The sequence below is a fragment of the Anomaloglossus baeobatrachus genome, chromosome 6 (genome assembly GCF_048569485.1).
Source record: "Anomaloglossus baeobatrachus isolate aAnoBae1 chromosome 6, aAnoBae1.hap1, whole genome shotgun sequence".
In the NCBI taxonomy this organism is placed as follows: Eukaryota; Metazoa; Chordata; class Amphibia; order Anura; family Aromobatidae; genus Anomaloglossus; species Anomaloglossus baeobatrachus.
In genome coordinates, this window is record NC_134358.1 from 7,633,583 (window position 1) to 7,646,799 (window position 13,217).

Consider the following 13,217-nt stretch of genomic DNA (forward strand, 5'->3'; position numbering starts at 1 on the left):
TTTTAGTGTAATGCTTTGTGTGGCCTCCGGAGGCAGTAGCTATACACCCAATCGTCTGGGTCTCCCAATAAGAGCTAGAAGAAAAGGAATTTACGGTAAGTAACAAAATTCCCTTCTTCTTCTTGCATTGATATACATTTTTATAGTATACAATGGTATTGGGCTTATGTTAATTGATATAATCTGTTTAACTTAATGTAATTCAATAAAAACTACAGTTAAAAAAAAAAAAAAAGATGGGGCTCTCCACGCTTTAGATTTTCGGGAATTGAATCAGATTACCGTCCAAGACCCATATCTTCTTCCTGTGATTCGGGATTTATTCAAATCAGATTGTGGGAGCACAGTGATACTCCAGGTTTGAGGTAAGAGGGGCTACAATCTGCTTAGAATCAGACAACGGAATGAATGGAAAATGGATTTCACTATACCTGTGGGCATATTAAAAGTCTGGTCATGACATTTGGTTTCACTAATGCCCCTGTTTTTTTCCAGCATTTTGTGAATGACATTTTTCACTATTTGGTGGGCAGTTCTGTGGTGCTTTATTTGTATGATATCTTGATCTACTCATCTGATATAGAGACACATCAGATACATTTTAGACAGGTACTGTTTCACCAAAAATAAGACCTACCCCAAAAATAAGCACTAGCAGGATTCTTGGGGCTTTTAGTATGCTTAAAATATAAACCCTACTCCAAAATTAAGCCCTAGTTGCAGTTCCATAAGAAGTGTGGAAGCAGCTAAAATAGTTAAATACAGCAGAACTTTTCATCAAAGAAGGCAGACAGCCCCAAAAGATGCAGATACAACCAAATGGAAGTAGACACCTCCCCTCCCCCCCAACAAAACACACTCACCAGACCTCAAATAATTAAAGCTGGCAGGTGCCGATGGTGGATGGGCTCTCACACAGAGATCTACACAGACAGGTGTAGCTAAAGATTCGTGGGCTATTGTATCCCAGTCCTGCTGGTGATTGTATTGCTTTGTGCGTGGTCTTGTTGTGAAGTTCTCTTGTCGTCTCCTTTCCTCCCTGCTCTTATTTTCCTCTTTATCACTTGTTGTCTGATTGTTGTCTGATACCTGTGTGTGACCGTGTTGTGTGATTAAGTTTTGGTTTCCCGTTTATCCTTATCTGTGTGTCCTACCACTCCTGTCCCGGTCCTCCCCTGGGGTCAGGGACAGGAAGGGTATTAGATCATGGACGTTCAGGAGCAGGGTAAGGAAAGCAGCCCAGACATCGTCACCATTAGACGTATCTCTGGGATCAGGGACAGCTAGGGTCTGAGGGCCACATTAGGAGCCCCGGTCCTCGTGATATTACAGTCATCTGGAAATAACTTCTTGGAAAAGAAGGCACATGGATGTAGCTTACCAACAGACAACCTGTGACAGGTTCATTGTGAAGTGGCCACTACCAAGTACTGCAGAACCTATTCAAAATAGGAGCCTTTTCTCTCTACGTGGCTGTGGCCACTTGAACAGAGCTCCGTTCACTGGCCAGAAGAGCCAACACCAGCTGATTGTTGGGGTCTGACACATGGCAGCCACAACAATCTGATATCAATGACCTATTTTGGGAATAAGTCATCAATATTCTATGCTCATAGAACCCTTATACATCTCAGCCCAATGTGAACCTTGAAACATGACAATGATCCTAAAGATTTCAGTAAACGCAGTAATGAATGGCTGAAAAAAAAAAGGGAGCGTTTTTGAAAGACCAAGGCAAAGCTTTGTTCTAAATGCTGTCAAGACACTGAGAAAAATATGTTGGAAAAATTTGCACTTTCCTAGGTTTTGGACCTACCCTGATTTTATCTAAAATCGAAAGGTGATGCAGAATAATGTCCAACATACACAAGTGTGAACAAGGCTTTTAATCGTGTTCAACAGAAATTTCATTCCGCTTAATTATATTTTATATACTGTATGAATGAAAATCAAATATTATTCTTTCTACATGTGTTAAATTCAGGTTTCTGGTGACAACTTAAAGTGAACACGGCCCTTGTTCCTTAAATCCACATTATTACTGCTCATTCTTGTTTTACGGTCACAGTTGAAATTGGGTAAATATAGGGCGATTAGTAGATCCAAGCTAATTCCACCTGACACAGCAATTCCTGTTTAAATGTCTTTGAATAACTTGTAGTGTTAACATATTTTTCTTGCACTTCTAGCATTTTAGGTGTTACAAAAGTCTGTAGATTCTCCTCTGTTAAGGTTCAAAATTGATTTCCTTGTAAAACATTTTCCGCATATCATCAAAGTGGCTTTTCTCCTGTGTGACTTTTCTCATGTTTAACAAGGCTTGATTTATCTGTAAAACATTTTTTACATACAGAACATGAATATGGCCTCTCTCCTCTGTGTATTCGCTCATGTATAACAAGATTCGGTCTACCTGTAAAGCATTTCCCACATTCTGAACACGAATACGGCTTTTCTCCTGTATGAATTCTCTGATGTTTAACAAGATGTGATTTTTTTGGGAAGCATTTCCCACAATGTGAACATGAATACGGCTTCTCTCCTGTGTGAATTCTCTCATGGATAAAGAGACTTGATTTATCTGTAAAGCGTCTCCCACATACTGGACATGGATACGGCTTTTCTCCTCGGTGAATTCTGTCATGTATAACAAGATTTGTTTTACCAGTAAAGCATTTTCCACATAGTGAACATGAATACGGCTTCTCCCCTGTGTGTGTTCTCTCATGCCTAACAAGATTTGATTTATATATAAAACATTTCCCACATACTCCACATGGAAATGGCTTCACTCCTTTGTGAATTTTCTGATGAGTTACAAGACTTGATCTATCTGTAAAACTTTTCCCACATTCTGGACATGAAAACGGCTTCTCTCCTGTGTGAATTCTTTCGTGTGTAACAAGATTTGCTTTTTCGGTAAAACATTTCCCACATACAGAGCATGAATACGGCCTCTCTCCTGTGTGAATTCTCTCATGTCTAACAAGATGTGATTTATTTCTAAAACTTTTCCCACAATCTGAACATGAATACGGCTTCTCTCCTGTATGAATTTTCTGATGATTTACAAGAATTGATTTTGTTGTAAAATATTTTCCGCATAATAAACATGGATACGGCTTCTCTCCTGTGTGCCTTCTCTCATGGATACCACGATTTGATTTATGCGTAAACAATGTCCCAGGCTGTGAATAGGAGTTTCTTCCCGAAGAGTGCTGCGTAACACCTTCATCTTCTACTTTATAAGACTTCTTACTGGGATTTTCTGTTAGGAGAACAAATGAATTTCATTATATTCTTTAACCCACAATGTAGACAAATGTCTAATTTTCCTATTAGGCTGGATACACAAGAGCATTGGCTTCCCCCCACACAAGTTTCAAACTATATATCAGTCTCCCTTGATATCTGCTTCATGCTAAAACTATTTCGACGTACGTCCAGTGCTATTCAAGGCGCAAGAGGCTGTATGCTTGGTCCACATAGCACAATGCACTCTGCTAAAATGAGGAGTCATCGATGACCTGTCACCGACAGAGTTATGCAAAGGACATTACAAACCTGATTTTATAGTCACATAACACAGTATTGGGAGCCATGCGGCTGCTATATGGAACTCAGAAAGGGAAGCAAATTCTAAGCTAAATATTATTTTCAATGCACTACTGCGCTAAACATTCAAAAAAATACATATATAAACCATAATTACCTGTCATGTTGTGATCAAGGAAACATGTGACGCACAAAATGTTAATATTTAGCCCCTGATGCCTTTACGTGCATGGAAATTAATGATCAATTACAGTATTAATAATATAAAGTACTAACCATGGCACTAGCAAATATTATTTACCTGTCTCAGCTAAGATGCGATATCATAGATAGGCGATGATTACTAAAATGTTACTTGTTATTACCAGATGAATATCCTTAATATGCTGAAATAAAGGGAATGTTCAACTTATTATGGATCACAAATCACCAACACATGTAATAACTTTAGTGCTGTGTGATTATTGCTCACCGGCTAAAACCCCATTACGAACAATACTCTGATATAAATATTATGGCAAACGCCAAGGGATTTTTAAGTATCCGTGATGCCATCTTGGATGTAATGTTGTATAGTAACTCACTGTTTGATGAGAGAGCAAGGTAACGTCCTTTGTATCAGCCCCTGTGTTATAAGTTGCAGGCTCCCAGAACGGTTGTAATCTGGGTTTGGCAATTAGAATTGCTGCTTATTGTGAGCACGAGCCGTTCTCGGCTGGGAGAATAGAAAACTGGACACGCTATGTGATCCGAGCCGCCTCCGGCTGGCAGGCGAGGACGGAACAGCTGTGTCTGGCGAAGTGCTGGCGACGTCATCAGCAAGCTGAAAAACTAAGGAGGCCGAAAGGGAGCCACCTACGCGTTTTGGTAGCATACAAGCTTCCTATCGGTTGTAGAACTCCTATATGGCTGCTGATAAATTCTGATTGGAAATTCACTTGATGTAGTAATATGTTTAGCCACTAGACGTCTCCATATTAGTATTTCAAGTATTTCATCGTTATGTTGCCCTATATGTTACCTTTTGAATATATGGAGAAAACCAACAGTTACTAAGTATAGAACTAGAATATAAAAATAAGAACAAAACAATCTTTCCTGGTCTATAGAAGTTTAGATTATTTGTGTCAACTTTTATTTAAATATATAATAGTGGTTGTGTTAAATTTTTTTTATTGATTGTTTATTAAAAACTAAATCATTAGAAAAATATAAATAAGTTACAATCAAATTATTTAATAAAACCAACATTTATTTTGAGTGATTTATGACACTCAAAAAGCAACAATTTCGAAATCTGTATTTAGACCTGCCGGGGTCGTGGTGTTTAGACTAAAAATCCACTTAGATTCACATCTCGACATCAATTTAATAAAATCACCCCCCGACAATTTTCTTTATTTTTTTTTGTGGTATTGAAAAAGTCAAATAGTATTTTTTATTGATTTATTATGTTTTTCACAATAATTTCTGGATAGTGGATGTCCCACAATCCTTTAGTAATGTTAACCATATGTTCTTTCATTTGAACGGTAAGAGGTCTTTTTGTACATTACCCAAGGTTTTTGTCCTTCTGAAAATAAATCATGGTATTACAAGAAGTAAAGGTCCCAGGATCTTATCCTGAAATAAAAAATGCCAATGTTTTTGAACAATATTTTGGAAAATTCTACTCTTAGTATGAAAAGTAGTTATAATTGGCAATTGTCTAATTTGTTTATTCAGATCAGTCGAAACCTCACTCTTCAGTTTGACCCTTATAAGATGTTCTCTTGGCATGTCTAAGACTTTATTGAACTCTTCCGTGAAATGCTCGGGATTATATCCCTTAACCCCTTCAGCCCCCGGGCACTTTCCGTTTTTGTTTTTTGCTCCTTTTCTCCCGAGAGCCGTAACTTTTTTATTTTTCTGTCAATCTTGCCATATGAGGGCTTGTTTTTTGCGGGACGAGTTGTACTTTTAAATGAAACCATAGATTTTACCATATGGTGTACTGGAAAACAGCAAAAAAATTCCAAGTGTGGAAAAACTGCAAAAAAAGTGTGATGGCACAATAGTTTTCGGGATGTTTTATTCACTATATTGTTCACTATATGGTAAAACCGATGTATCTATGTGATGCCTTAGGTCGGTGCGAGTTTGTAGACACCAAACATGTATAGGTTTACTTGTATCTAAGGGGTTAAAAAAAATCACAAGTTTGTCCAATAAAAGCGGCGTACGTTTTGCGCCATTTTCCAAAACACGTAGCATTCTCATTTTTGGGATCTATGGCTCAGTGACGCCTTATTTTTTGCGTCTCGAGCTAACATTTTTATTGGTACCATTTTTGCGCAGATGCTACGTTTTGATCGCCTGTTATTGCATTTTGCGCAAAACATGCGGCGACCAAAAAAAACGTAATTTTGGCGTTTGGAATTTTTTTGCCACTACACCGTTTACCAATCAGATCAATTGATTTTATATTTTGATAGATCGGGCATTTCTGAACGCGGCGATACCAAATATGTGTATGTTTATTTATTTTTTAACCCTTTCATTTTCAATGGGGTGAAAGGGGGGTGATTTGAACTTTTAGGTTTTTTTTATTTTTTAAAACTTTTTTTTTACTTTTTTTTTTATTTTACTAGTTTCCCTAGGGGGCTATAGCGATCAGCAATCCGATCGCTCTTATCTATCTGCTGATCACAGCTACACAGCTGTAAACAGCAGATACAGTCACTTCCTGTTTCCCTCTGCTCTGAGCCGAGGGAAAACGAAAGTGAAACATCATAGCTGCAGGCGTCATCACATGACCCTGTGCTACGATGGCAACCACCGAAAGTCACGTGATCACTCACGTGACTTCCGGTGGGGGCGGCGGTAGTAAAAATCATGGCCGCGCGCATATAGATCTCGCTGCCAGACTTTGGCAGCGAGATTTAAGGGGTTAAATGTTGCGAGTGGAAGCGATTCCACTCGCAACATGCAGGCACACGTCAGCTGTTGAAAACAGCTGATGTGTGCCGACCGCCGCCGCCTGCCCGCGGCAGGGGGCGGGGCTTAACCTGACACGCTCCATGAAGGATAGATTCGTCCAAGGTCGTGAAGGGGTTAATTAAAAATTGTGACATTAGTTGCTTTGATTCTTGCTTAAAGTCATCAATTAGGGTAGAATTTCTCTTCAGTCTCATTAGTTGTCCACGTGGGATATCGGTAAGCCAGGAAGGTAAGTGGCAGCTGGTCCGGGGAATATAGCTGTTGGCATCCGCTTCCTTCTTATAGCTTCTAGAGCACAATTTATCATTTTGTACAGAAATGGTAAGATCCAGAAAGTTGACGCTGGTATCGCTAATTGTAGGGGCGAAATCTAATCTAAAATCATTGTCATTGATATCTCTTAAAAATTGTTCTAATGGTTCTACTGTGTTATCCCAAATAAAGATGACATCGTCTATGAATCTATGCCATAGAATTAATCCGCTTTTTAAATTTCCATTCCTATAAATAGCAGTATCCTCCCAATTACCCACAAACAAATTTGAATAGCTGGGTGCGAAACGCGTCCCCATTGCTGTACTCCATTTCTGGATACAAACTAATCATTACAGAGAAAATAATTATGTTCTAAGATAAAATTGATACATTCAACTATGTATTCAATTTGTTTTATATTATATTTATTTGTGGATTGTAAGGCTGTGTGCGCACCTTGCCGAATTTCATGCATTTGTAAATGCATGCGACCTGCAACCAATCTATGAATCCATGCGCACGTTGCGTTTGAGAGCGCAGCGATTTGAATGCCAAATTTTTGTTCCAAATCGCTGCGTTCTAAAGAAGGGAATTTTGTTTACTTACCGTAAATTCCTTTTCTTCTAGCTCCAATTGGGAGACCCAGACAATTGGGTGTATAGCTACTGCCTCCGGAGGCCACACAAAGCATTACACTAAAAGTGTAAAGCCCCTCCCCTTCAGGCTATACACCCCCCGTGCTGCTACGGGCTCATCAGTTTTGGTGCAAAAGCCAGAAGGAGGAAAAAATTATAAACTGGTTTAAAGTAAATTCAATCCGAAGGAATATCGGAGAACTGAAACCATTTAACATGAACAACATGTGTACACAAAAAAACAGGGGCGGGTGCTGGGTCTCCCAATTGGAGCTAGAAGAAAAGGAATTTACGGTAAGTAAACAAAATTTCCTTCTTCTTTGGCGCTCCATTGGGAGACCCAGACAATTGGGACGTCCAAAAGCAGTCCCTGGGTGGGTAAATAATACCTCATAATAGAGCCGTAACGGCTCCGTCCTACAGGTGGGCAACCGCCGCCTGAAGGACTCGTCTACCTAGGCTGGCATCTGCCGAAGCATAGGTATGCACCTGATAGTGTTTTGTGAAAGTGTGCAGGCTCGACCAGGTAGCTGCCTGACACACCTGCTGAGCCGTAGCCTGGTGTCGCAAGGCCCAGGACGCTCCCACGGCCCTGGTAGAATGGGCCTTCAGTCCTGAGGGAACCGGAAGCCCCGAGGAACGGTAAGCTTCGAGAATTGGTTCCTTGATCCACCGAGCTAGGGTTGATTTGGAAGCTTGTGTCCCTTTACGCTGGCCAGCGACAAGGACAAAGAGTGCATCCGAGCGGCGCAGGGGCGCCGTACGAGAAATGTAGAGTCTGAGTGCTCTCACCAGATCTAACAAGTGCAAATCCTTTTCACATTGGTGAACTGGATGAGGACAAAACGAGGGTAAGGAGATGTCCTGATTGAGATGAAAAGGGGATACCACCTTAGGGAGGAATTCCGGAACCGGACGCAGAACCACCTTGTCCTGGTGAAACACCAGGAAAGGAGCTTTGCATGATAACGCTGCCAACTCAGACACTCTCCGAAGTGAGGTGACTGCTACTAGAAAAACCACTTTCTGCGAAAGGCGTGCGAGCGAAATATCCCTCATTGGCTCGAACGGTGGTTTCTGAAGGACCATCAGCACCCTGTTCAGATCCCAGGGTTCTAACGGACGCTTGTAAGGAGGAACGATGTGACAAACCCCCTGCAGGAACGTGCGTACCTGTGGGAGCCTGGCCAGGCGCTTCTGAAAAAACACAGAGCGCAGAGACTTGTCCCTTAAGGGAGCCTAGCGACAAACCCTTTTCCAATCCGGATTGAAGAAAGGACAGAAAAGTGGGCAAGGCAAAAGGCCAGGGAGAAAACGCCTGAGCAGAGCACCACGACAGGAATATTTTCCACGTCCTGTGGTAGATCTTGGCGGACGTTGGTTTCCTAGCCTGTCTCATAGTGGAAATGACCTCTTGAGATAATCCTGAAGACGCTAAGATCCAGGACTCAATGGCCACACAGTCAGGTTGAGGGCCGCAGAATTCAGATGGAAAAACGGCCCTTGAGACAGCAAATCTGGTCGATCTGGCAGTGCCCACGGGTGGCCGACCATGAGATGCCACAGATCTGGGTACCACGACCTCCTCGGCCAGTCTGGAGCGACGAGGATGGCGCGGCGGCAGTCGGCCCTGATCTTGCGTAACACTCTGGGCAACAGTGCCAGAGGAGGAAACACATAAGGAAGCTGAAACTGCGACCAATCGTCTTCCACCCACGGCAGAATCCGCCGGACTTCCTGGAAGGCTTGCCGACTGCGTGTCCCACCTTGGTGGTTGATGTAAGCCACCGCTGTGGAGTTGTCCGACTGAATTCGGATCTGCTTGCCTTCCAGCCACTGCTGGAACGCTTTTAGGGCAAGATACACTGCCCTGATCTCCAATACATTGATCTGAAGTGAGGACTCTTGCTGAGTCCACGTACCCTGAGCCCTGTGGTGGAGAAAAACTGCTCCCCACCCTGACAGGCTCGCGTCCGTCGTGACCACCGCCCAGTCCCCTTGAAGGAGACGCAGGTGAAACTGCGCGAAAGGTACTGCTTCCATTGCTGCCACCATCTTCCCCAGGAAGTGCATGAGGCGCCTCAAGGGGTGTGACCGACCTTGAAGGAGAGATTGTACCCCTGTCTGTAGCGGACGCTGTTTGTCCAGCGGAAGCTTCACTATCGCTGGAAGAGTATGAAACTCCATGCCAAGATATGTCAGCGATTGGACCGGTGTCAGATTTGACTTTGGAAAATTGATGATCCACCCGAAACTCTGGAGAATCTCCAGAGTGACGTTGAGGCTGTGTTGGCATGCCTCTTGAGAGGGTGCCTTGACCAGCAGATCGTCTAAGTAGGGTATCACAGAGTGACCCTGAGAGTGTAGGAGGGATTCCATCCGCAACCGCCTGGTCCTTACGTGTTTGTTGAGCAGTTTTAGGTCCAAAACAGGACGGAAGGACCCGTCCTTCTTTGGAACCACAAACAGGTTGGAGTAGAAACCGTGACGCTGTTGCTGAAGAGGAACCGGGACCACCACTCCTTCTGCCTTCAGAATGTCCACCGCCTGCAGCAGAGCATCGGCTCGCTCGGGAGGCGGAGATGTTCTGAAGAATCGAGTCGGAGGACGCGAGCTGAACTCTATCCTGTAACCGTGAGACAAAATGTCTCTCACCCAACGGTCTTTTACTTGTGGTAGCCAGGTGTCGCAAAAGCGGGAGAGCCTGCCACCGACCGAGGATGCGGTGTGAGGAGGCCGTAAGTCATGAGGAAGCCGCCTTGGTAGCGGCACCTCCGGCGGTCTTTTTAGGGCGTGATTTAGACCGCCACGCGTCGGAGTTCCTCTGATCTTTCTGAGGTCTTTTGGACGAGGAGAATTGGGACCTGCCCGCACCCCGAAAGGACCGAAACCTCGACTGTCCCCTCCTCTGTTGGGGTGTTTTTGGTTTGGCTTGGGGTAAGGATGTTTCCTTTCCCTTGGATTGTTTGATGATTTCATCCAATCTCTCACCAAATAAACGTTCGCCAGAAAATGGCAAACCAGTTAAGCACTTTTTGGAAGCCGAATCTGCCTTCCATTCCCGCAGCCATAAGGCCCTGCGTATTGCCACCGAATTGGCGGCTGCAACCGCCGTACGGCTCGCAGAGTCCAGGACAGCATTAATAGCGTAGGCCGCAAATGCCGACGTTTGAGAGGTTATGGACGCCACCTGCGGCGCAGACGTACGTGTGAGTGCGTCAATTTGCGCCTGACCAGCTGAGATAGCTTGGAGTGCCCATACGGCTGCGAATGCTGGAGCAAAAGACGCGCCGATAGCTTCATAGATGGATTTCAACCAGAGCTCCATCTGTCTGTCAGTGGCATCCTTGAGTGAAGCTCCATCTTCCACTGCAACTATGGATCTAGCCGCCAGTCTGGAGATTGGAGGATCCACCTTGGGACACTGAGTCCAGCCCTTGACCACGTCAGGGGGGAAAGGGTAACGTGTATCCTTAAGGCGCTTGGAAAAACGCTTATCTGGACAATCTCGGTGTTTCTGGACTGCCTCTCTGAAGTCAGAGTGGTCCAGAAACATACTCTTTGTACGCTTGGGAAACCTGAAACGGAATTTCTCCTGCTGAGAAGCTGACTCCTCCACTGGAGGAGCTGAGGGAGAAATATCCAACATTTCATTGATGGACGCAATAAGATCATTCACTATGGCGTCCCCATCAGGAGTATCAAGGTTGAGAGCGGCTTCAGGGTCAGAATCCTGATCAGCTACCTCCGCTTCATCATACAGAGAGTCCTCTCGCTGAGACCCTGAACATTGTGATGATGTCGAGGGGATTTCATAGCGAGCTTTCTTAGTCGGTCTGGGGTTGCGGTCCGTGTCAGAGACCTCACCCTGGGATCCATGAGACACCCCGGGAAGACATTGCTGTTCCAACTGAGGGGGACCATGGGACAATGATTCTACAGTGCCCCTGGCTTGAGATGCTGGCCTTGACTGCAAGGCTTCTAATATCTTAGCCATAGTCTCAGAAAGTCTTTCAGTAAAAACTGCAAACTCCGTCCCTGTCACCTGGACAGCGTTAACAGGTGGTTCCCCCTGGGCCACCCTTAGCAGAGGCTCCGGCTGAGTAAGTGCCACAGGGGCCGAGCATTGCACACAATGAGGGTCAGTGGAACCTGCCGGCAGTATAGCCGTACATGCTGCACAGGCAGCATAGTAAGTCTGTCCCTTGCTATTTGTGGACGACATGCTGTTGTCTCCTCTGAGCAATACAGGAGGGGATATAGCCAAAAATCAACAGTGCACCATACAGTGTAAAGTATAGACTATAATCCATAAACTATAAATACACTTCTGCACTAGTGGGGCCAGCACCACAGGTGCTGCTTACCGCCCTTGCAAAGCGGTTGTGTGGGCACCAGAATTCCTGCCTGGGTCTCTTTGAGCTTGTCTCTCCTCTCCAGCGTTAGCAGAGCTGAGAATAATGGCTGCCAGCGTCCTGAGGAGAGGAGGGAGCCGTGGGCGTGACCCAGAAAAGTGCGGGAACTGGTGCCCCACTGTGCAGAGTGAGGGGGGTGGAGTATGCAAAGCATGCTCCAGCCCTCAGTGCTGCTGTACTGTAGCCATACCCTGTACAGCGTCCCGCCCTTCCCCTGACTGGCAGGGCTGAGGGCGGGAAGAAAAAGAGACTAGGCCGCAGAAGCCGGGGACTCGAGTTATAAGCGCGGCCGCCGTATAAGCGCGGTCGGCGCGGAAGTCCCCGGCGCACTAACAGTCCCAGCCGCGCCGCAGTGATACCCATGGCAGCGGCAGCCAGCGCGGCAGTCCCCCTACACAAACACACTCAGCGACGCTGAGTGTATAGTGGCACAAAACGCAGTCAGCGCTGCGGTCCCCGGTGCACTAGCACACCCAGCAATGCTGGAGTGTTGCTGTGCGCGGTCCCCACGGGGACCCAGAGTACCTCCAAGTAGCAGGGCCATGTCCCTGAACGATACCCGGCTCCTATCCAGCAGGGTCCTCAGGAGCTGTGGATGGAGCACGGTCTCCTGTGCCTGGAGACCGATGAGATCCCACTTCACCCAGAGCCCTAATTGAGGGATGGGGAAGGAAAGCAGCATGTGGGCTCCAGCCTCCGTACCCGCAATGGATACCTCAACCTTAACAACACCGCCGACAAGAGTGGGGTGAGAAGGGAGCATGCTGGGGGCCCTAGTATGGGCCCTCTTTTCTTCCATCCGACATAGTCAGCAGCTGCTGCTGACTAAGCTGTGGAGCTATGCGTGGATGTCTGACCTCCTTCGCACAAAGCAAGAAAACTGATGAGCCCGTAGCAGCACGGGGGGTGTATAGCCTGAAGGGGAGGGGCTTTACACTTTTAGTGTAATGCTTTGTGTGGCCTCCGGAGGCATAGCTATACACCCAATTGTCTGGGTCTCCCAATGGAGCGCCAAAGAAAAGCAACATGTCAATTATTCCGTGCGCTTTGGATGCAGCTCCCGCTCTTGTCTATGGTGGGGGCTGCATCCAGAGCGCATGAAATCGCCTTTTTTTCTGCAGAAACACTGCATCCATTACGCAGTGTTTCTGCAGCGATTTGACGCGCACATGTGCTGTCAAATCTCTGCAGGAATTTCTGCAGGGACACGACGTAACGTGGGCACATAGCCTAAGGCCTTCTAGGCGGATGTACAGCCTCTCTCATGTTCGATCACAGTATAAATGATCGAATATCCAAAGTGCCTAATGTATAAGCAGCTTTCCACTCAACGTTGTCAATAATGTTGACAATATGAAGTGTATCTTTTAAATACGCC

The 13,217-nt window shown here is 45.2% G+C and overlaps 1 protein-coding gene across 1 annotated transcript in view; it reads right to left on the reverse strand.

Annotated features, from left to right (window-relative positions):
• Positions 1-1,871: 1,871 nt before the first annotated feature.
• The window catches only part of LOC142316921 (uncharacterized), a 282,067-nt gene continuing 270,721 nt past the window's right edge, over positions 1,872-13,217 (reverse strand). Inside the window, exon 22 of the mRNA XM_075352699.1 lies at positions 1,872-3,075. Coding sequence (XP_075208814.1) covers positions 2,274-3,075 — 802 coding nt within the window. The 3' untranslated portion in view covers positions 1,872-2,273. The remainder of the gene's footprint in view (positions 3,076-13,217) is intronic.